This window comes from Homalodisca vitripennis, unplaced genomic scaffold (assembly GCF_021130785.1).
Source record: "Homalodisca vitripennis isolate AUS2020 unplaced genomic scaffold, UT_GWSS_2.1 ScUCBcl_3668;HRSCAF=9337, whole genome shotgun sequence".
In the NCBI taxonomy this organism is placed as follows: Eukaryota; Metazoa; Arthropoda; class Insecta; order Hemiptera; family Cicadellidae; genus Homalodisca; species Homalodisca vitripennis.
The window spans coordinates 23,366-49,492 of NW_025779800.1; the positions used below are offsets into that span (position 1 = coordinate 23,366).

General features: G+C 35.0%; 1 protein-coding gene across 1 annotated transcript in view; it reads left to right on the forward strand.

The window, feature by feature from the left end:
* The window catches only part of LOC124372637 (polyphosphoinositide phosphatase-like), a gene marked incomplete at its 5' end in the record, with an annotated part of 31,012 nt that extends 18,242 nt beyond the window's left edge, over positions 1-12,770 (forward strand). The window contains 6 exon segments of the mRNA XM_046831040.1: positions 181-406; positions 827-953; positions 2,549-2,752; positions 3,725-3,880; positions 10,578-10,760; positions 11,922-12,770. Coding sequence (XP_046686996.1) covers positions 181-406; positions 827-953; positions 2,549-2,752; positions 3,725-3,880; positions 10,578-10,760; positions 11,922-12,183 — 1,158 coding nt within the window.
* Positions 12,771-26,127: the final 13,357 nt, after the last annotated feature.

Here is a 26,127-nt window from a genome sequence, read left to right on the forward strand (position 1 = left end):
TACATTAATGTACATGTGACTGTGTGACTTTGGCATTCCCATCATAATTACCCCTCTCTACCTTACACAACACAATGACATGAGACTTTTATTTTTAGTGCATAGAAAGTTTTGACATCCGAATTTAGTAAACTTCCAAACATGTATGTGTTAACCAGTGACATTAGTGTGTTGTGGCAGCTGTGCTCGATGGGGCTCTTGCAGTGGCCGGCCCTGGACTTTGACTCTGACTGCGTGCGGCTGTTGGAGGTCCTGTACGAGGACCATGGTGATACTCTGGCACTGCAGTACGGCGGTTCTCAGCTGGTACACAGGATTAAGACTTACCGTAAGACCGCTCCTTGGACCTCACAAGGCAACGACATCATGCAGACTCTCAGTAGATACTACAGCAACACCTTCTCTGGTAATTTCCTCTCAAACAATTTATTTTAATTTATTAAAACTAAAGATTATAACTGAAGATTCCATACCAGTATTTTGAGTTGGTTCAGAAAAATATGTATGTGTACAATATTCAAATAGCTATAACGTAATTTATTACTATACTCTCTGTTTTGCCTTCTTCCATTGTACTGATCATTCACTCTATATCTAATCTGTACTTAATATTGCTGTCTCTCCAAACTAGTGCTGCACCAATTATTTTCCAATATTTCTCTGTAGTCTGAGATCTTTATAATTTGAGGAAAGTCCTGTGAATTAGCTTGAATTTTCATGACTCTGCTATAGTTCTATTTATTACCTCATTTGTCACGGTCTAAAGTCTAGTTAACATTACAATCTCATTGAAGGGTGCTTATTACCAAGTAATGCTTGTCAATAGACACTGAGAAGCAGCATGCCATGAATCTGTTCCTGGGCTTGTTTGTGCCTGACGAGCACAGTTCTCCTCTGTGGGAACAGGTTACAGACTACTACTTGCACAATAGCCTACTAGTGCAACATAGACTGTAAGTGTTATTGATTAAAAGCTTTTACATTTTTATGTTTTTAGCCTTTATGTTTAAAGTATTTACTTTTTTAGGTGTAGACTCTGTATACCTTTAATATACAGGATTTAACGTAAGCATAGCTGAAGATGTACATAGTTTAAAAGTGTAATGTAAGATGTACATCAAGTAAAGTCCAAAGCCGATCTAAAAATAAGAACTTTCTATTATAATAACACTGATACCAGGTTTTTCCCTTTATCATTCATTTCTGCTAAACAACCCCTTTATAATGATGTACATCTTGAGCTATACTTACATTAATTTTTTTTTGCCTAACTCCTTGTAGACCATTCTCCATTAGATGTGAAGAGTCACTAACTACCTTAAAACTATTTTTGTCCAGTATTCATTTACTAAGTTTAACATTCACAACTTAAGCTAAGACAAGAATATTAAACCCTCTAGAACAAGACCTACAATTTGAACTAATTTTTTAGTTCAAGAGTGAACACTTTGAGGTCGGATTTATGGCATTGTAATCTACTAATAAAGACCCTTAATTTGATGTACTACTCGACCTATGCTCTCATTTAGGATTTCCTTATGACTCCTTGCAGGCCATCCCTCTGAATTAACAAAAAAATGGTAGTTACTTCAAAAAGTAGATTTATATGTGCAGTAATAATGTGCCAAGTTTTATTATTTTACTGTAATCGTATGGGAATTATCAAGCCCGCATGCACACATGTATGTTCACCATCCTAATCCTAATAATATTATAAATGCAAAAGTACCTTTGTTTGTTTTGCTTTCACACGTAAACTATTTCAACCGATAATAACTGTTAACACAGCATCTTTAGACTCGTAATATCAATATTTTGGCGCAACACAGTTATTTGATTCTTTGAACAAACTGTAATATAAAAATTTACAGAGACCTCTGGCATTATCTCTGAAATACATAAATACAAACATTGGCCAACAGATTGATAGATAATCTTATCGTAATGCGTAATAGCCATTTCAACTGATCCTCTCATAAAACTCTTAAAACCTTTTTTGTGACCACAGACACTGCAACATTCTGTGATTTTAGAAATAAATCTCAGCTGATTTATACAAAAACATCCATCAATAAATAATTTTAAGTTGCACCAGAGTACCATGCTACATTTATATGCAGCTTTATACCTTGCAAAACTAACCAAATAACACCAACTAACCAATCACTGTAAATCTTATACAAAGAAGTGTAGAATGTCTTTTAAAATTGACTTTCACTGATCCTAGATACAAAGCTGTGGCTCACTGAGTGGAAAGTCACAAGTTCAATTCCCTGTGAGGCCAACAAAAACGTACAAATGTATTGGAACCATTTTTCTCTAAAGTGTTTTATTAAGATTATTTAAAATGCCATTGTAGAATAATCCCTTAAAAAGTGAACTCAAGAATCAGTTGGTTTGTATTTTACAAACTTTTGCTTCTTGTGCATTTTGCTATACCCAAAATGCCTTTTCACTGGGTTCAGGTTTGCTGTTGCTACTTGAAAGTACCAAAGCACTTTAATAGTCAAGTGCATCAAAGCTGTAACTAAAGTTGAATGATTTGCAGAACGCCCCAGACACAGTGGTGGGATCAAGAGGTGATGCAGTGCCTGCCACTCTCAGTGGCCCAATGTCACAAAACGTGCAAGGACTTCTTGAAGGTCTCTCCTCTGGACATTGAGTTTGTAGATGCCTACAGTGATTTTCACAGACCACACGAGTTCACTGAGCTTAATGAAACTTATGCCAACAAAATTAGCCATTCTGTCCGGTGAGTGTGTATATATTGATTAATAAAAAACTATTTTGTAGACTGATATTATAATGCACTCTAATTTAATTAATTTTCTTTGTTTGCTATTGCTTCTAATTTGTCACGGTGATTGTCATGTAAATGTTCAGCAGTTAAAATTTAATCCCAAGATGTAACTACTATATGTAGACTGTTACCAGAGTTCTTTCTTTCTGAACAAAGTGAAATCAGAAATTATAAATTTATTGTTACGTAATATATAAATTCTACAACTAACACATGACTCTTCAGTAATTTAAAATTGTCTCATCCTAAAATAAAATAATTTGCACAAGCCAAATAGCGTTTATACATAAACAGTGTCATCATAAATACAGTGGATCAGCATGTATATACAAGTATTTATTTCTAAAATGTGTATAGCTGGAAAGTACTTTTTTCTATTTTAAGAATTTTTTATGTTGAATTTTACCAGAGGCAAGGGGATAGATATTTTGAAATATTATTGTAGAATTTCAGTAATGATCTCTCGCTCAAACCCAACATATTATGGCTCTGATCGTGAGCTGTTATAATCCAAGTACTAGCTTATTACAAATTATTCAGCATTTCTTAACTCAGTTTGAACTTGGGTGTTAACTCTTCATTAAATTTGGACAGTTGAATAAAGTTATTTAAGAATAATAAATAGTAAACTAAAACCCTTTTAAATTCTTTTATTTCAGACACGTGTTTCGGTATAAACCATCTTCAGTTATATACCGAAACACGTGTCTGAAATAAAAGAATTTAAAAGGGTTTTAGTTTACTATTTATTATTCTAACATAAAGATAACCCTATAATGTGGAGTTCGTAATATAAAAGTTATTTAAATTTAAAGTTTCCAAATCTTATCCAATTTAAACTATCCAAATTATAAAGATATAAATTAATTGATGATACATATATTTTATCATTACTTTATGTTATAAATATTCTGCACTTTACAGTGATTTCATGCCTCATTGTGTGACAGACTTCTCCCCCTTCACAGTAAGGATACGGCCAGGAAGACGCAGGGAGGAGACAGGCAGAGGTGCCACTGCAGGCAAGAATCCTTCCCTAACTGGTCAGAGTTCTACCAGCAGCACTGCTTCTACTGACAGGTTGGCAACATTGCAAACATTGTTCATCATCAAACATGTGAATCATGCACTGTTCAGTTGTAATCACTGATAGTCAGTTCAAGTCTATACAGTATTTCATAAAAATGAAACAGCTGACCTATGTTCCGATTAAAACCTTTCTTTGTTGAATGACATTTTAAAAGTAAAAAAAGTGTTTGTTAGAGTCAAACTTGGATAATTCCAACTTTTTATTAAATATTTTGGATAATTTGAACTTTTCTTGGATGGATAGTTAGTCTTCTTTCAAAGTGTCTTTAGAACAAGGCATGTTAGGATATCTCAAATTAAGTTTTTCCACTGTATAGTTTCTCTTTTTTGTTCATGTAAAAAGACATGTATATCCTCACACTTGGTATTTGCACTGAACCTTGAAACAAATAAAAACCTATTTTGGTCAGTTATAGATAGGTTATGGTTACCAGTTAATTTCTTGGTTATAGATCTATTATATTCACGTCTTGGCCTCTTAAGAATTTCATTTCCCTTTGAGCTATTGCCTTTTTTCCAATTATCTCTTCTTATTTTATGACAATGTTATGTTTGAAACATATCATTGTCATTGACCAGAACAATATCATCACTAGTCTCACATTGTTCCTCAAGATGGTGTTGGTACTCTCAGAACCAATACCTGCAGAACCAGTACCTGAGCTCCTCAATGCATGAACAACTCTTTGTGACTGGTGAACTAACTCTTCATTGATTTGTTCCTGAGAACGTATACATACAGCTGGAGTCAATTGCTGTCTTAAGTTAGCTTTCTTGTGAGATTCTCAATGTGAAATTAAATTTCCACTGTCCCTACGATTAGTTACAGTGTTACTAACTTTCAGTTTATCAGCATATGTGGGCTTATTGTAATAATAATATGTCAGTAGTTCACTGATGGCATCAGCTTGATTATTCAGAACCGATTTCAAACTCTAGTTCTCCCTCATTAAAAACTCATATAGTAACCCTTGATCTTTTTCATTCTTACTTAATTACAACCACTATTTTCAATTGCTCTTTGAGTTCAAGATTATCAACTTTAACATTACCCATAGTTTTAACTTCTACATTATGAGGAATAGGTTCATGTGGGTTAGAAACCTTGCACTGTTACAGAGCAATCTTACTTTGTTTCCTAGAGTTATAAAACATGTGTATTCTTCTTGATTAATCTCCACACAGTCACTATAGTAACAAAATTTATGTTTACCCTGGCAAATAAGCGCACTGCTATTTTTATAAACATTCTATCCACACTTCCTACATTTAAACACTTAGCTAGTGGCTGCCATTACGTCTTAATTTGTGGGATATAGCTTCAATGAATGACTATCAGAGTACTCAACCACTTCCAAGGTATGCAAATCGTTTCACGCAGGTGCTCCACTCACTATCCGAGTGTCAATAGCAATTGTCAGATATATATATTTTATATCCTCATCAGTGTTTAAACATCTGCTCTCTGTGACATTACAACTGGTTTCAGATAAAGCTCTTGCACCTAATTGTATACAGCATAATGTGCGACAACTTTGTGTTATGTTAGCATCAGTGTCTGGCATCTGCTACTATATACTGTCCTTTTCTTTAAATATATGTTTTGGCTGGGATGCATTTTATTTGTGATTCAAATGTGGGTGAATCTCCAATAGTGATTTCAAGGGAAGCAGTCTATCCTGGTTTTTGAGCCAAGTTGGGGTTTTTCCAGAGGCCAAAACTCGGCATTGAACTATAAAATTTAGTGATCCATCACTTCTCACTCATAAGTTTATTTGAAGTCTTAATGAATTCAATAATTATTGTAATGTGCTAATGTGTTTTGATTTAAAATAGGACAATTAATTAGTATTATAAAGTTCACATTAACTCCACATATCCTCAACATGTTATCCTGATTTTTATTAGGTCAACATAAATTGGAAAATCATGAAGTTACTAACAAGTGGCTTGAATACTTTGTACTATTATAGCCTGGCAATAACTTTTCAAGTTGAAATGTGTAGGTTTTTAAATTTTGAATGTGAATATAAATGCACAGATCTGTCATTTTATTTAACTTTAAACTAACTTATGTGACCACAGACTCTATTTATGTATATTGAATTCCAACCTCTATTGGAAGGATCAGATCTGGATTTGCTATAACCAAAATCGGATTCAGTCAATCAATCAATCAATCATTTTCTTTATTTGGAATTTCGTAGAGAAATACAAAGGCGTCAATATGTTATAAATTACTAAAAGTAACAGTAAACAATATGTCAACATAAATTTTAAAGTCATATGGATAACAGTACAGTGAAGTGTCCGTATCAGTTATTGGGTTTTAGAAACTCTGCTAGACTGTAGAAGGGGTCGGTCTGTAAGCCATCTGCTCAGCTCCCTCCTCAAGTCCTGCCCTTTAAGTCCTCTAATGTTGTCGGGAAGGTGATTATGAAGCTTGCAGCCAATGTAGAGTGGTTGTCTTTCATACAAGGTGAGTCCTATGTTGAGGTGTCACGAAGAAGGAATGCATGCCTGGTATTTGTAGTTATGTATTTTGTCATTACGTAGAGGTTCATGTTTGTCAGCATACATAATTGCCTCTTGTATATATAGATTGACTACTGTCTTGATCTTGAGATCTTTTTGAAAGGAGTTACGGGCAGGTTTCCAATGGTTGTAGATCCGCAAGAATCCGTATGGCTCGTTTCTGTAAGATCAATACTCTTTCCATTGTTGCCGTGAGAGGTTTCCGCCCCAGACAATTAGTCCATACCTTATGTGTGGTTCACATAGGCCAAAATATGCTGTTCTTGCAGTATTGATGTCGGCAAACTTGTTTAAGTCTTCTCATAGCATAAAGGCCAGATGACAGTGTTTTGCATAAGTTATCTACATGAGGGGTCCACGTAAGTTTTCTGTCAATGGTCATACCAAGCAGTTTCACCTTATCTTCAAGAACTATGTTTTCGAGTCCCCACTGTTTCAGCGTTGCTCTTCCAAAAACAGATCTGCTTTGTTTTTGTTGTGTTTTGGCGACTAGGTCATTGTCTTTACAATATTTATAGGCCTTATGAAGGCTCTGAGCAAGCGTTCTTTTAAGTTGGCAGTTGTGTCTCCACTTATTATCAGTGTGGTATCATCTGCAAACATTAAACATGTGCTCAAGTCACCAAGTTGTTGTGGCATGTCGTTGGTAAAAAGAATAAATAGGATGGTCCTAAAACCGAGCCTTGTGGCACTCCCCGGGTTATTTCCTTTGGACTAGATTTCACAAACTGAACCATGTTGTTTGCTGTGTATTTTATCTCAACACTTGGCTACGTCCAGTTAAGTAGGATTGGAACCATGATTTAGCTGATCCTTTTATACCAAGTGCATCAAGTTTTGAAAGAATGAGGTCGTGTCCCAAGGAGTCAAAGGCCTTGCTGAAGTCCAGTAGAAGTCCAGTAACTATCTTTTCCATCTTCAAGTAGATCAATTACATTTTGTATAAGACTAGTTATTGCAGTTGTGGTAGATTTTCCTTTGACAAATCCATGCTGCTTGTCGGTTAACAGATTGTTGTCTTGTAAGTGTTTTAATAATCTTGCAAGGACCACTTTCTCTATTAATTTAGAGAAATTTGAAACCAATGATATTGGTCTGTAATTTGAGGGATCTGTGGGAGCACCTTTCTTGTATTTGGGGTAGACCTTTTTGAGCATTTTAAAAGTGCCAGGGAATAGTCCTTCTTTAAATGATTTATTAATTATACTTGCTAATGGAGAAATCAATTCATAGGCGCAGACTTTGATTATTTTGGAGGGAATTTCATCCAGTCCTGCTGACCATTTAGGTTTAAAAAGAGGCAATTATTCTTTGTAGCTCTTCTGGGTTGGTAGGGAGTTAGTTCAGAGAGGTATATGTTGCACCCAGCGATGTTGTTATGTGTAAGTGGGGTTCTTGATATATTGTTTTTTTTTTCCAGCGCCTCATCAGCAGCACTAACGAAATATCCATTAAGTTGTTCTGCTATTTTCAAGGGGCTTTCTTAGTACTTTTCCATCCACTCTTAGTTGAATTTGACGTCTTCTTGTCCTTGCTTTTTCCGCTCTTTTATTTATAATGTTCCAGATTGCTTTTGATTTATTATGTGCTTTTGTCAATGTATTCCTTTGATATCTGCTTTCTCAGTGATTTTAATTTAAGGTCATAAATTTTCTTTGTGGCTGCACAGGTTTCTTTGTCTTCTTCAGCTCCTGTTTGTTCATATCTTGAAAAGGCTTGCAAATAGTCTTGCTTTAGCATAAGCGCGTCTTTGTTTTCGTAGATTTTTGTGTTTTTCTTCCTCTTTCTTGGTCTTTTTTTCTTTTTTGGACAGGCTGTCTCTATATTAGCAGTCAATGATGTAAGGAATTTGTTGTAGGCTTCCTCAGAGTTTTCAGCATTATGGACCTCGAGCCAGTGGTTTTCTGATAGGAGGTATTTCAAGTGTAGCAAGTTTTCTTCATGGAAAACCCGTGTGATTTGACCTGGTTGAGTTGAGCTTGACCTAGAGGACTTGAAGACTACATATTTGGGCCCTGTGGTCAGAAATTCCGGTTTTGTATCACCTCAATTTTGAAATTTGTAATATACTGATTAGTACACACACAGTCAATGGATGTTGCGGTTGTGCCAGTCACTCTGGTAGGAGGTAGGTGAAGTCTTTCAATGTCAAATGAAGCAAGCATTTCATTTAATTTGGTTTGTATTGTTGTCAGATTTTAGAGTGTCCACGTTAATATCAACCCATGATGATCAGGGGGTTTTTTTATGAGCTTTAGTTTCTTCTATGATTGCGGGAGAAGTCGGACCAGGACCTCATCCAAATTAGCCTTCGGTTGTCCTATACAGTCCGAGCAGATACAGTGCACTGTCTGCTTGGCATATTTTGATCATTGAAGCCTCTAGATTTAGCTCCTTGCATTCCTTTAGTACCTCAATGGGAACTATGAATTTCACTAGGCAGTCTTTCGAGTAGATTGCGACACGCCACCCATTTTGTGGTCAGTTTCTGCTGAAGTGAGAAAGAAGTGTATAATTAATTAGGTTAGTGATGGTAATTTCATTTTCGTTTAGGCCATGTTCTGTCAAGATGATGATATCAGGCTCTGTAGATTGTATTAGGTGGTTTATGCGGTCAACTTTGCTTGCTAGTCCCCTTACGTTCTGGTGTATAATTGTAAAATCAGCTAATTTTGCTTTTTATTTTTGCTGTTTTATAAGGTTGTTGTGGCCTAAAAAAATTAGTTTGGTGATCTTCGGATGGTTGGGTTGCTTGATTTAAAATTGGTTTGAGCTTGGTTGGGGACGGTGGCTGTAAAGAGTGGTTGGGATTGGATGTCTTCAGGGCCACTTTATCTGAATCCTGTCTCAGTGTTTTCAAATGGGGCTGGTGAGAGCTGATTTAGCGTATCAGAAGAAGAAGGAGGGTTATTGGGGTCACGTTTTTAGTGGCTGTAGAATTTTTTTGAGTCATAATCTGACGATAATATTCAATATTCTTTCGTAAAAAAATTCATTTACACTTTGTTTTTCAGGCTTCACCTTTGCATACATTGGGGTGGTGTTTTTGTAAGTTGCGCTTTTTTGCCTTGTCTGGCTTTACATAGTGATGAAATTTTAAAGTGTGGTGAGGTGTAGCCATGGTTTCAGGTAGAGGTGAATTGATCTCTCTGTTGCCGTGGTTGACTATCTGTTATTTCACATTTCTCTCTGTACCTTTTTGCCTGCAGTGAGATGCTGAAGTAGTTCTTCCCATGTTTCACTTGTCTGTGTTTGTTTTCCAGGTGTTGAAGAGAAGGCGGTATAGGGATTTAAGACAGATTTATTAGACTTTTTTATTTCTTTCTTGTTTGGGGGTAACAGGAGGATGAGTTTGATCCTTCATGTCTTTAATCAGGCTTTCTAATTTGCCTTGCCTAATTTTTATCTGGTCTATGTTCCAAATTACAGAGGAGTTTGATACTGTATGATATTTTCTATATTGTCTTGTTCCTAATTTTAGTTTGGCTAGTTCTGTCCAGTAGGAATGTATTTGAGGCTAATTGCAGAGTATTTTGAGTCGAGCTGGTAGGTGACTCTGAGTTGCAGGTCTGCGTTTCTATGTTCTTGAAATTTTTTTTGGCTGTCCAAATTATCCGTTACCATACACTTGTTAGTCTTAAGTTGTGTAATTTCCCCCTGTAGATGCTTTATTTTTCCTTCATGTTTATGGATTATTTCTCCATTTTTTTATCATGTTCTTCAAAAGTCCTTATTAGTTCTTCTCAGTAGTCTGGAGTTTTAATCTCATCACAGCAAATATTTTTCTGAACATCATCTTAATGTTTTTACAACTGTATATACTGAAAATTAACTTATGAAAATGCTTCCTGTATAATTCACATTGTTTAGTGTAAAAGCCAATAATAAACAAATAATAATTTATTTTTATATTTTACAGTGGGACTGAAAATTATGGGTTTTGGAAGTACCAAGGTTTTACATCACTAATTACAGAATAAAGAGTACTTTTAAAACTTATTCTCATAAATTTTACTGACAGTCTATTATGTACTTTCTTTGAGACACTTTTATTTGCCTTTCTTTCACAGTTTATAAATTGTAATAGTGGAATATAACTCGTGGTTGAACATTGTAACGAATATGGTCACAGTATTTTTCCCAAAAATTTCAGTTCTGAAGAGAGTGATGAAGAGAGTCTAGATCCTCACCATTCGGAGAGCTACCACTCGTCTCCTGCCAAGGACATGACATCCTCAGGTCTTGTCACATTCGACTCTCTGTTCCCTTCCTTCCAGCAGACCTACGGACAGGAGTTGCAACCTCCCTCTAAGTCTGACACTCACCTGTACAAGAGGTCAGATGTTAATTGTGCTATAACGATAAGAACATAACACAGATGTGCAAGTATTTCTTTGTTTAAAATTTGTTATTGACAATGGATGATTTAAAAATATAATATGTTGGAATTCACTCTCTTCTTCACATTAAAACAAGTTTAAGCATACACAAAAGATTAAAATGTTTTAAAACTAATCAATGTGCAGTGATGTGCACCAGACCCAAACCGTGTCACTGGACAGAACTAGAGCACTGCACAACCCGTGTTGCACACAGAGGCTGAGAGAGACTGTAGAGTTAATTAATATAGGCACTTCCTATAGTATCATTGCACATCATCTGAGACAAAGAGAACAGGAAGGTGGGGGAGGGATAGAAAAGCAGACAATTAGGCCTTACCATTTTGGTCTATATATCAAATTTACAGTGTGGGTCCAAATTTATAGACTGACGTTTGTTTGATCATTGCAATTCATTTAGGTTTACTTGTTAATTCTTTTTTTGATATTGGTCGCCGAAGTGGCCTAACGATAACAGAAATTAGTCGTACTAATTTTATGCTTACTGTTGATGTGCTAATTTGTATATAAAACCTCAATAAGTTTATGTTTGAAAAAATTCTCCTTGTGGTATATTATTTTAGTTTCATCTCCATTCACATGATGATTCTCAGACCAGCACTGTTGAGCAATTTCAGACTTTTCCTCTATCCCTTTTTTCGTATTGTATTTATTTTCTTGAACTCTCACATTTAGTAGTTTTTTGTCTTACCCCTATATTCCCTATCTTTGCTTTAAATATACATTTACTGTAGCCAAGGTGGCAGAGTTATACTTTATGGTGTTACTGTAAACAGTCTTAGGTAGAAAAGACCATAGTGTAAAAATTAGGTATGTTAAGTTTAAAGCTTTAAAACAATGTATGTTAAGCAAATTGTACAATCATTCCTTGTTGTTAGTAAAGTCACCAAAACCTGGAGTATGTGATGCAGTGAAGAGAAACAGCAAATAGAATAAATTCAGGCTCACAAGGTAGCAGAAATCGTTTTCTCACCATTGATCATGCATGTTGTGTATTTAAAGGAAATTCGTTAATAGGGAATATCACATTCCATTGTATGGAGTACGATCCAAACCATGCATATCAATTTACTAGTTTTACACTTGTAATATTGCAGGTATGTGTTGATGTACCGTATGGCGAACAAGGCAACAGAGCAACCTCTGTCAACCGGGATGGTGTCACCTTCACAGACACAGCCTAGCGTGAGAACTTCTGCTTTTGAGGTCACCCCTCCTGAGGTGAGCGAGAAGTCAGTAGCCATCTACAGCCAGTATGTGGAGAGGGCAAGAGGCAATGTGACTGTGAACACGGACAAATACCAAGCCTACGTTAACTGTGAACTAGGTGTCTTCCCAGTCGTGGGGTGGGAGAACTGAGCTATCTCCTCCTGTATCTGTAAGAGTGATATAATTTTAAATCTGACACAGAGTATACACTAATGTATTTACACTCTCACTGTAAGTTTTGATATTGATTCTATATTATTCACTGTAGTATTTTATTTCTGAAAGAAGTGACTGTTTTTAGTACAAAGTGAACCCATCCGTGGGAATCATGAGGTAATCCTAACAAGAGTATGTATAGAATTGCTACCAGTGTTGATGATATCTGTGCATAATACAATTATAACAAGCTACGATTAGTGGCCACCATGTTAAATACACTATTTATATCTATAGGAATAAATAACAGAGAAGCCTACAAATGTAAATGCTCCATTAAGAAAATTATATTAACCTATTTTTCCTATGGGCACTCCGTACGATATATTTGTTTTTATTTTTTAGACAATTTATATAAGTTAGGTTTTATTAATATTACTAATGTTGTTCTTTTTTTGCTTCATTCCAGAGTGTTCTTTATATGAATCTGTGATAATGTATTTTTTATAGACTGTACTCAACATCTGTGATCAAAGCAGAAAATGTTATTATAACTATACAAATAAAGCTATACAAATAAATGTTTTGCTTGTCTTTACCAAGGCTTCTATAATATTTAGTTTCAAAGGATATGCTGCAGTTTCCTTAGCGTTACACAGACAATTAAACTTTTCTCGAAAATGTCTAAAGAAATTTATTAATGCCAATACAAAAGCTTACAATGTACAACTAAGAGAAAGTTTTAAAGTGAACAAATGAACAAAAACAGTTAAATATGGACTCATAAAGATTGCTTTAAACATTTTTAGGCTCTTCAAAGTTTATTGTATTTTCAATTATACTTTCATAGTGATTTTAGTTTTGCTTTTTGTAAAATCGTGTTGTTGGCTTTTTACATTGCATAAAATAATGATAGAATCAGAATCAGAATCAGAAATAATTTATTTCGTTAATAACATAAAGTTACATGAAATAAGTCATAGATAAAATAGTACGTATATAAATATAACAATAACAATTAAATAAAATCAACAATCAAATAGTCAACATAGGTTATTTCACATGTTTGTGCAATATGACAGGAATTCTTGAACAGAATATGGGCATTTTTCAAGCAAAATAGTTTTAATGTTTTTTAGAAAAATTTGTGAGCTGGTTATGTTTTTTCAGGTGCCGAGGCAGCGCGTTATAGAGCCGTAGAGCTGAATAGTGCATGCCCCTTTCGAAAATTGTCAATCTATGGATCGGGTAGACCATATTACCCCTGTGGCGGGTATCGTACTGATGATTAAAAGTGTTCTCTGCAAAAAGATGTGGGTTATTTTTGAAGAAAGTCAAAACTTCAAGTATATAGATGCTTGGAAGAGTGAGGAGATTCAGTTGCTGAAAAAAGGCTTACAGTGAGCACGATTACCTGCTGCAGACATAATGCGAACAATTCTTTTTTGGAATCTAAATACCCTTAATATTTGAACCACCCGAGGTGGGAATCCTCTCTTACAAACCTATCTATATCACACAAGGAGGAACTGGCACCTGGCGGAGAACAACCTTATATAGTGTGGAAGAAAGATACTAAATAGAATGAGGGTAGAAATACCGAAGTGTGAGACAAACTTACAGAGATGATGTCTCCTGCCAGTGGATGAGAGCATTGTGTGTCCAGTATACTGGCCACCTGTTCGTTTGCCCTCAGCTGGACCAGCCTTGCAACATGAAAAAACCTTTTAGATGCAAATGACAAATCAATCTTGGTAGCTAATTTTTGAAAGTCAGAAGTTTAGATCTGGACACATAAAGTAAGTAAGTAACCACCTGAGGAAGTCTTGGTGCCTATTGGGTTATCAGAGATTGTCATAAGTCAATAGTATTTTGATTTTTACATTTACTGAGACAATTAAGTCAAATTTTTAGAATTTTAGTCTAAAAATATACAATTTTTAATCATTTTATTGCAATGATGTATTATTTTAGAGATCAAGTTAAAATAATGCTCAGTATGTCATTTAAGCACATTTTATGTTGGAAATAATATTATTTAAGGCATTTTCCACAGGGGTATAGAAAAGACAAGTACTTGTAGTAAACAGAATGAAAATATAATTGTTTATTTTTTATAATTATGGGTTGGTGACCATTTTTTTCCCACCCCTCTGGGCCACTGACCTACAGGGGATATTCTAGTCTGGGAGGTGAGTATATAAGAATTTTTATTGTATAAGAACAACCTTAATTTTGTATGAGATCTGTTTAGCTGTCAGCCACGTTAGTTTTGATAGGGGTTGAGATGGCAGCACTGGAAATGGTTAAAAACTACCACACGATATATTTTTAATTATTTATAAAAAGGAGAGGTCTTTAACCTCCTAAGGAGGACCTTTTAAGTCTTATTCTGCTCAAAAGATAAACAAATATGCTATAGTTTTCTAGCTGAACTAATGACTTTTATCACATATAATTATTTTAACACAAGAGTGGATTTGAAAAGATGAAAGCAATTTTATGAAATGCCAAATTATTTCAGTTAGATCAATTCCATCGAGACTCAACAAGCCGGTGGTATTATATTTTATATAAAACCAAGTTTACTCATAAATTGTGAACCTGTAAAATTTCAAACAGCAGATATAAATTTAAAATATAAATTGATTATAAAACATTCATTTTTCTAGCAGTTTATAGATTTCACAAAAGAAATTGTTTTAAATTAATTAAATATGTTTTATACTTATTACAACAATTGAATAAGCTTATACCAAAGTACATTATTGTACTTTGGATTGGAGATGTCAACATTAATATTTTGGACAACAACGTGACAGATAATTACAATTTATTGTTATCACTTAACGGATTAGAATGTTTAGTAACAGAATCAACAAGAGTTACAAATATCATGAGCTCTTGTATTGATCATGTTTTTCCAAAGGTAGTAAGTAAGGAAGAGACAGAGGTTGATATGTGTGTGTGTGTGTGTGTGTGTGATTCATACAAACATCACTGACCATGCAATGACTCGGGTGAGTATGCATGTGTGTGGTGGTGTGCCTGGCGAGCGGTTGGGTCAGCTGACACTGAACCTGCAGCTTATCGCATTGACTACTCAACAATAAATGCGCTCCTGGATATCGTTGACTGGTTGGAGGTGTGCTATAAACCTTACGTTCGTTAAAAAATTCCTACTATTCTAAACAGTTTAAAAATTGTAAAGGAAACTCAACAAAATTATGGAAAGTAGTCAATGAAGTAACAGACCAAAAGACAAAGAAACAGTCCATTATACGTCTAAAAATTAATGGTGATCTAACAAGTGACCCTGCACTTGTATCGAATGAGTTTAATAACTTTTTTCTGCTGGTAATGAATTAAATATCAATACCAATAAACCAGGAAATTTTGATTCGTTACATTGCAAACATTTTTTTAGATCTAGTAGCACATTACATTTAGTGTTCTTTTGCTGACGACACTGCTTTAAGTACATAAAAAGTGATTGGGAAGAAGTAAAACAGGATATGCAACAAGATTTAAATGTACTACAGTGGTGGTTTACAAACATTCATATGCTTCTGAGCCTGAAAAAGACAAAATTTATAAATTTTAGTCTTAGAAGAAAAGTCAGTTTAAGTGACTCAGTTACATATGAATGCGTTAAATGCTTATGCCAACAAAAACAATATTAGATCAAGAAATCAATTGAAAAAAAAAACATGTTTACAACTTAAAATTCAAATTAAATAATGTTCTTGGATATTTTTATTTCCTTAAAGATTTATGTAGCAATGCAATATTGCGTTCCTTATATTTCTCACTTGTTCACAGCAGAATAGAATATGGTCTGTTTTGCTGGGGCGAGACATTTGAGGACTACCTTCAATTCAATTTATGTACAGCAAAAAAATTTGTTGATTATTGCAATAAAATGCAGATCGAGCCATCCCAACCCTTTTTTAACAAAAAAATGTTTCCTCTAAAATATGTTTATTTTCAAGGTTTTAAAATTACATTATTTATTGTCGGGTAATTTACCTGAGAAAACAAATATTTACAAAAATAAGTTCAGAAAGTGTACATGAACCTAAACCTAATTTTACATTTTACACAGAATCTTTTGAATTTTTAGGCCCAACAGCTTGGGTCATGACCTCATCCTGAGAAAACTCTTGGCTTTAGGTATTGACGGCCTAGCAAAAGATTGGGTGGCTAGCTACCTGAAAGATCGCACACAAATTACTGAAATTCAACAAAATCTGAATGGAAAAAAAATGTGTATACAGATCAAAGCCACTGCCAGTGAGAAGAGGAGTGCCTCAAGGCTCAGTTATTGGGCCCCTTTTTATTTATTCTTTTCACCAACGACTTTTCTGTTTTTATCAATGATGACAATGTTAGAGACTATAATGTACGCAGACGATACAACTCTTCTATTTGCAAATGACACAACACATGAATTAGTAACTAGCATTTTATCATCTACAGACAAAGCACTCCAATACTGTCTTCAAAACGACTTAGCTATCAATCCATCCAAAACCACACATATCCAATTTTAGCAGAAGACATGAACAAATACCAGATATTCCCAATATTTCGACAGAACAAAAGACAAAACTACTGGGGCTCACAATTGATGCTGACCTTTCTTGGGGAGATCATATTAATGCACTGACCAAGAAACTCTCATCTGGGATATTTGTAGTCAAAAGAATGATGTGGATGGGAGGCCCGGAATTAGCCAAAACAGCCTACTACGCGATGGTGGAATCTCACATTCGATATGGATTAATTTCTTGGGGCTCAACATCCGAGGCCAACCTTAAACAAAATCCTGATCCTCCAAAAAAAAGCTATTAGAACACTTGCAGGCCTAGGCCCTACAGATAGCTGCAGAGAAGCGTTCAAGTCACTTAAGATCTTAACCGTCACATCACTCTACATACTTGCAGTTGTCATCTACACCAATCAGCTGGACCTTCCAAGAAATGAAGACATACACTCATACAACACCAGGAGAGCAGCCGACTACAGTCTTCCTATTCACCACACAACAACATTTAGCAAAAAAACCTTCATACATTGGCCGCAAAATCATCAACTCATTGCCACAAAACCTTAAGGACAAGAGAGGAAACCAGTTAAAAAATGAACTTCAGAACTGGCTAGTGGAGCGACCCTTATACTCGACCAAGGAGTTTTTTGACCTTTTATAAGATGACAAAACATTGCACAAAATTAATAAACAAATAGATACATAAAATTGTAAAGCAAGATTATCACATGTTGACGCCATTGTATTTCTTAAAGAAATTGCAAATAAAGAATATTGTCTATTGTCTATTGTCTATTGTCTATTGTATAATAAACTTGCCAATAACATTAAAAATTGTAAAAGTGTATATCAATTTACAAAGAGGGTTAAGCTATGGCTAACCAATTTTGAATACATTTATTCAATTATTAAAATACAGGTTTGATTAAATTGCAATTCAGAAATTAGGTTTATATCTCTCTACTTTTATTTGATTGTTAATGAAGGTTTCGATTAGCTAGAGTATCTACAGCAGTATTAGTTTCTAATTTTTAAGTAAAATCGGGTGTTAGGTTTAAGTTAAATTATATGTTGTTCTTTAGTGCTTAAAAGTTAATTTAATTTTTTTAAGGAACCTCAAAACAGGAATTTGCCCCCTGAGGCTCTATTATTAATAAAAACATTAATGTGCATTTTTATTGTAAATATTAACTTTGTAAATTTACGTGTTAAGACAATATTAGTTTTATGTTTGTTATTTAATTTACCAGATTTGTAAAGAATATATTGTGTATAATATTTAAAAAATATTTCTTTGAGAAAAAAAATTTATTCTTGTTTAATAAATGGTATTTTAATGCTTTCAAATCCCTGTTAATTCAACTTCCACCAAAGCCACCAGCTAAAAATTAATTAATTTCCATTAGGTAAATTCTACAGTCAGTTTCACAAAAACTTAGATTGCGTTTACACAATGGAAATTTGCATTCACTTAGACGATTGTAAACCCCCCTCCACCAGTATAAGTCAATAGTACTGATGAAAATTTTAAAATCATATCAGAAACTGATGGATTTGATTATTACTAACACAGTTAGATCCTCTAAAAATCGTATGAATAAAACATGCAAGAGTCATCTAAACAGTAAACCTTAGTCATTCTTCTAAAATAAGTACTTGCCCTACAATGAGGTACTTTATTAAGGGTGTGCTACTGAAATCATTGAATCATTGGTTTTCAGCTGATTTGTTCTGTACAAAACCAATCACAATGGAGTCTCTTATTTCACATTATCACCAGTTGTGAGATTTATAAGGAAATTAGTTTTTTATTTTAATAATAATAATGACCATAGTATAGAAAAAGCCTATCTTCTTAGGAAAATTAATGATAAAGAACAAATGCTAAAAGATGTTTGAGGAACAATCAGAAATAGACCAAAACATGCTTGAAAGGAAGATAAAAGACCTTCAAGATGCCATAACAAAAGTAAGCTTGACCATTCCTCTTTTAAGAAAACTGAAGAGGATTACCATAAGGCAACAAAAACCAATGAAATAATGATAAAAATGCATACAGACATTACTGAAAAATTAAAAGAAAGAAATAGACACCCTGAGAGATACAGTAAAATCGTTAAGGGAAGAAAAAGAGTTTAATATCAACCAATTTTCAGCTTGTAAAAGATAACCTGTAAACTTGTAATACTGAACTGGAGGCAAGAATTCAATTTCTTGAGCTCACCCTATCCTTACACACCAAGCCAAACAAGAATGAAGCTAGCAATAATGAAAACCACATTAACGTACTTAATAGTGTACCTTCCACCTACCATTCATGTTGCTTTCCTCCAGATGAAGATGTTTCATGTACAAGCCAAGGACTTTTCAAAGAAATACCTGGTGAGAAGTTTGATAAAACTCTACAACAACCTGATAACCAACCTAAAACCTTATCTCCACTTTTAGCTGACAATGAGGGAACATCAACAGTGTGTTATTGAAAGAAAGTGAAGACCGAATTAACTCTCAGACCTCTGTCTCCGAGAAGATTATTATAGTTGAGCCCATGATACAACCGCTACTCTTTGATGGATCCTACCCAGTGCTCAGGGACAAGAAACAGGGGGGAAACTTCTTAGAAGATAACCACAAAGCAATAACCGCGGACATATACGGAATTGAGGAAAACTCGGGCTGAAGAAGTAATGGAACTCCGCAATCCGCAAAATAAAAACCTACCATCCAAAAACCATAAATGCAGAACAAAATCTTAAACCCCATAGGGAAGGACAAAAACGGCAAGAAATCAAGAATCTTTTTAAAACTCTGCATACCACAAACGTAATAAGCAAACACCACAGGAATTGGACCAGCATTGCAACACCACAGCAGAGAAATATGTTATTGAACCAACACTAAAAAGTGCATTCATCTCCTTCGGTACATCTCAGCTCCAGCCCCCTTGCACAGCCTACAAATTGGACAAAGATGAAACTTTCATCGACTTCTTTAATAATAACATAAAAGACTACTTAAAAAACTTAAGTAAGACTTCTTTTTCCAACAGTTATTATGGAAATGATATAGGGAGAGTCAGCCAAACTCCCTTTAACAAAAAAACAGAACCACGATATTTTACCTCAAGATGGACAAATACCCAAACCAAGACATAGGGAGAGTCAGCCAAACTCCCTTTAACAAAAAACTGAACCACGATATTTTACCTCAAGATGGACAAATACCCAAACCAAGACATAGGGAGAGTCAGCCAAACTCCCTTTAGCAAAAAAACTGAACTACAACATTTTATTACAAAATGGACAAATACCCGACCAAGACATAGGAAGAGTCAGCCAAACTCCCTTTAACAAAAAACTGAACCACGATATTTTTACCTCAAGATGGACAAATACCCAACCAAGACATAGGGAAGTCAGCCAAACTCCTTTAGCAAAAAACTGAACTACAACATTTCATTACAAAATGGACAAATACCCGACCAAGACATAGGGAGAGTCAGCCAAACTCCCTTTACCAAAAAACTGAACCACAACTCTCTATCCTACGCAACAGAAAATGAGCTACAAGAGCCCATTAAACATTATACGTGGTAATGGTGCAAATCAAAGTTTTTTAGACCTCTGCCAAAAGATAAAAGTAAAACTAAAAACAAAATAGTCTCTGTGCACAGAAACACAGGGAGAAATTTAATGACACAAGTAAAACTGACTATATTACATCAGAACATCAACTCCATGTCAAATAAAGTGAACAGACTAAACCACTTGTTAGACGAATTCCTCCCTAGTATTGTTGTGCTAACAGAGCACGGACTAAAAACATGATGCTCTTGAAAATGCCAAAATTCCTAACTATGAACTGTAGGAAAGTTTCTCTAGGATGCATCATCAAAAAGGAGGTGTAGCCATATATAAACACTTAAATCTGGGAAATGAAGTGGACAGGATTGATACAATTCCAGCACTAGAGATGATATGTGAGACCCAACTTATCAAAATCAAAGAAGGTCAAAAGTGCATCTATTTGTTGGGTGTTTTATAGACCACCATCTGGAACTTGGATGAGGCAATCGATCACTTAACAGAGATCTTGAACACAATCCCCTTTCAACAAAGCATTATAATTGGCGACATAAACGTGGACAACCTAGTTCAAGACAGTCCCCTGTTTGAAACTTAATGACGCTCTTGCACAAGATGGTGTTAGGAGATTATCACTGCCACCTACTAGAGTAACCAGCACTACATCAACATCAATTGACTGTGTCTGCTCCAACATCCCTTTACCAGAAGTCACAGTAGATGTCTTGACCACAGGGCTTTCGGATCACAACGCACAGCTGTTGTTCCGAGTTAGTGAAAAATACAGGAGGCCTCGGAAGCGTGCCCCTCCCAAACTCGGAGCAAATCATAAAAAAAAACAATCACATGCCACTAGTGGGAAGAGACAAAAACGAGACAAGATTTCGAGTACAAGAAATATAATTAGTAGGTGGCAAACATTTCCATGCAAAATACAATTATGCAGCACCACGGTGCACCGCGTAACTTAAAAACTAAATAACAACAATAAATATAATTCCAATAATGACAAAAACATAATAAATAAATAATATAATAATAACACAATAATAGAAATTTGGTCTATAAATAACATATATCAGGTACGGCAGTAGCAGCAAAATTTTAACTGGTAATTTTTATGAACTGAGGGGAGGAAAAAGGTTGTAGAATTTCTAGGCCCACTATTTTTGAAAAGTAATTTTGTTTCAAGTTTGTAGCCGAAATTTAAAAAAAATATATTTAAAGCCAATTTTCGAAGGAGGCGGGGGGCTTAGTTTGCCTCCACGAATCCGAATTAAAGATGAAATCCTCCCCTTCAGGTCATGTAACTAACTAAAAATAAATACTGGCTAGGTACTGGCCCTCCTCCAGATCTAACATCTGGCAGCGCTCCCTGCACCCCAGTCCTCGCAAGTTCAGTAATAAGAAGTAAAAAACACATTTTTAATCCAACCTTGTTTCCAGAAGAAATGAATGGGAGCACTACACTCCGGTTGGATGCCGGTCCAATAGCGCTGGCAGGGCGCGGGCATTCAATTATTCAGTTGTTCGGGCAGACTCGCCGCACCAGTCCCGCTGACGGCACTCACGGGGACCCTAAAGAATCCCAACATAACCAGTAGATATTCAGAACAACTCTACTACAACCCGAGAAATAATAAAAACTTAATTATGTTTGCCACAAAGTATAATAAAATATTTAAAATTTAACAATTAAAAAAAAATAACAATCTGTAACTAACAGTACCTTTTAAGTATCAGAAGACGATTTCCCAAAAATACCTCAAGACACCAAGTATTTAAAAGATACACTTACTTGGTGACAATATTAAATATTACAAACAAAACAAATTTTCAAATATATAAACATTTACTTATAGGCTAGAACAGCCATACTAAAATGATTAAGCGTGATAACAATTACTTGTAACTATAATTCGCTGGATTTTTAATCATTCTATTATAATATTATAATAATTTACATTTTGCTATAAATATTAATTGTAAGGTAGGCATAATAATAATTATATAATTTACAAATAATAAACAATACATTATTTCCCAAATAACAATAATTAAATTCTAATCAGTTTCACGCTACTATAAAGGCAATAATTAAATAATAAAATTGAAATCATGGATGTTGCCACCCAAATTTGCACGCAACACAAAACACGAGGTAACAAAAATTTTGCAAAGTCTGGTACCGTCTCGCTTACACTAAATAAAAAACAAGGTGTGTACACGGAATAAATAATTTTCCGTTCGCTCAAACGGATTCAGTTAGAAAGCACTAGAGCAAAAATAAAAACTTAACTTGCAAGTAAATAAATTAACAAATTTTAGAACGTACGAAAGACAGGAACGAAACACTTTGCGACACGAACACGTACACGAGGAACACAAGTTACAAAATAAAAATATATAAATTACTTATAACTAATCTACGATAATATATGTCTGGGTGGGAGAGAAAAAACCGCCAACTAAATAAGTTAAGAGAGTGAAAAAGACAATTACCTGCCGAAAGTCGGTGAATAAGCCAGCCATGGAGAAACGAGAAGAACAGAGAACAGCCAGAACACAGTAAGCTCTCCGAACGTGTCTGACCGCTCTCCGAACAGTAGCCAGAGCCAGTGCCGGTGCCGGTGAACAGCTGGTCGGTAAACTAGTCAAGGTCAACCAGCTGACCTCAACCAGGCAGAAAATCAATACTCTGACGGAGTGACTCCCCCACCGACTGACAAGAGTGGCCGAGGTGGGCAAAATATAAAAGACAAAAATAAATTGTCCAAACTGAGCCCCGCTCACTGTGTTCAACGAATCTGAAGAAATCACCTGTTCCCACAACTTATTCAATTAGAAGACATCTTAATAAAAATAACCTTGACAGCTTGAGTGACTACTTAAAGGGACTTAAACTGGGGATTAGTGCTTAATGCACCAGCTGTGGACACTGCTTTTAGAAATTTTAGCCAAATACTTAACTCTGCAATGAACCTAACATGTCCTTATAAAAAAATCAAAGCAAAGCGTAATGCAAGAGCTTGTCACTTTAATGATCCAGAAGCTCAAAGACTGAAGACCGAGTTTTTAGAAGCCTTAAATAGAGAAGAAACCACAGGTTGCGTAGCTGCTAAAACCCAAACAGCAGAAAAGAAAAAAGCCTATGATATGAGACTGAAATATCTAAAAAGGCAAGCAATAGTAGAACCGCATAAGCAACTCAGAAAACAGGTCAAAAGCAGTCTGGGACACAATTAATAATGAACGCCATAAGAAGAAACAGGACACTCCACTTGAATTGACAGTCAATGGCAACAAATTTAAACAATCCATTCGAAATAGCTGAGCACCTAAATACTTATTTTACAACTATAGCTGAGATAACACTAAAAGAAGCAGGTCAAACTTCAGATATCTCAAGAAGCCTCAATGCACCACCAATGCACCTGATTTGTTATTCATAGCACTACACAGGCAGAAGTTAAGAAAACCATCATGGCAATGAAATCAAAGCCCATCAGCAGGCATAGATGATGTCTCATCTATCTTACTTAAGCACTGTGTTTGATGAAATTACACTGCCTCTGACTGATATTATGAACAAGTCCTTTAGCTCAGGGTATTTTTTCCAGCTGACCTCAAGATTGCCAAAAATAATCCCTATTAAGAAACAACCACAAAGCACAGAAGCTGGCCACTTTAGACCAATATCTCTTGTATCAACCATCTCCAAGATATTTGAAAAAAATCGTTTTAACAAGATTAAAAACCCACCTCATGGACAATAATTTGCTCAGTAAACATCAGCACACGGGATTTTTATCCTCTAAATCTACAACCACAGCTATCACTGACTTCTTTGAGAATGTAATTGACCAAATTGAAACTGGAAAATAGTATCTGCTATTTTCTTGATCTAAGTAAAGCTTTCGACACACTGGGACATAATTTACTTTCTTACTAAGCTGATGACTTTAGAATCCAAGGCAATGCAATAAACTGGTTTAATAGTTATTTGAAGAACAGGACTCAACTAGTAGAGCTGAAATATACAGCTAATAACACAGTTTTACCATGCTAGGTCAAAACCCCTCAATATAACAAGAGGGGTCCCTCAAGGCTCAGTACTGGGTCCAGTATTGTATGTATTGGTAACAAATGACCTCCCAGATTACCTAAAGGAGCAAGCCCACACCACAATGTACGCTGATGACACAGCTCTTATACTTGCTGAAAAAGGCCCTAATGATTTAGATTGTCAGGCCTTCATTGCTTTCAATATGGCAAAACAATATTGTCAAGAGAACGATCTTGCACTAAATGACAGCAAAACTAAACAAATCCTGTTTACAAGAGCTGCAAACTTAACCGAGGGGTTGCCAATGGTGGAAGTAGAGGACGAGACCAAATACCTAGGAGTGATCATTGACCAACATCTGTCCCTGACCCCTCATGTGGACATGGTGTGCAGGAAACTGAGTACTGCCCTGTATGTTGTAAAAAGAAAATAAGGTCTGTTGCAGATCTGTCAACGGCCAGGTTGCTTATTTTGCCCTATTTGAGTCTGTTGTGAGGTATGGTTTTGATAATATGGGAGGGTCAAGTATAGGAAATATGACTAAAGTTTCTAAAACTTCAAAGAAAGCGGTAAGAATATTGGCAGGTCTAAATCATCTTGACTCGTGCAGAAGTGCTTTCAAAGACCTTGGAATTCAGACAGTGGTGGCTCTTTACATACAACAAACCATTCTACATGTATTTAACACTGATTACAATAGACTGGGCGAAAATTCATTCATTATGGAACCCGCAATGTGACAGACTTCGTCTTACAACCTCATCGACTCACCATGACTACCAAGAAGCCATCTTAAGCAGGTGCAAAATTTTACAATCTCCTACCAAGACACCTCAAGAGTATAACAAGAGAGTCAGCGTTGAAGAGGAATCTCAGTGCATGGCTTGCTGACAGGACGTTTTACTCCATCGAGGAATTTTTAAACTGGACATGACATTTTTATCTTGATCTATGTTTTTAAACTAGATAAAATTTTTACATACATATTGACACATATTCTGTACTCGATGTATATGAATAAAGTTCTCTTTGATTGATTGATTGATTGAATGTGATATAAACCATATAATTAGATATGTAGCATTTATGGTGATGAAGTAATGACAAATTGGTGTGCTTTGTTTATTGAGGTAAGAGTAAAATTGCATCATGAGAGTATAGTAGTATGCCGATGAACTTATGCCTTGTTGATATCATTGATCATCAAGACCGAGATCCATAAGAATTACTGCATGGAATGTGTATAACAATTCTTATAACTTTCATGTTTTCCCAGAGCTCAAACATGATCTTGAAGGTCAATTCTTTGTGAATGATGAAACAAAACATTTTTTACTAGGTACTAAACATGTCTTGATTGACATAATTATGTAGAAAAACAGGAGATATAAAAATATAAATTAAAAAATGTTCTATTGTCGGTTTTTTAATTATTTATGAAAGCTGTTTGGATACTGAATTGAAAGGAAAAGTTTTTATTCATCGAAGTAAATTATCTACAAGAATGTTGTCAAGTTCTTTTGTTAAATGTCAGTATTTAAGAAACTATCGGACATATATAAATATTTATCATAGGTAACATAGCATGTTTATCTTAATAGGTAAGCTCTCAATTAAAACTGTTGTATAATTTTAAGTTGTGTTATAAGATCTAAATGCATATGTTTTAGATTATCATCTACTAAAAAACTCATCAATGGTGTACAATGGATGTTAAATTAGGTAATTTTTTAATCCTT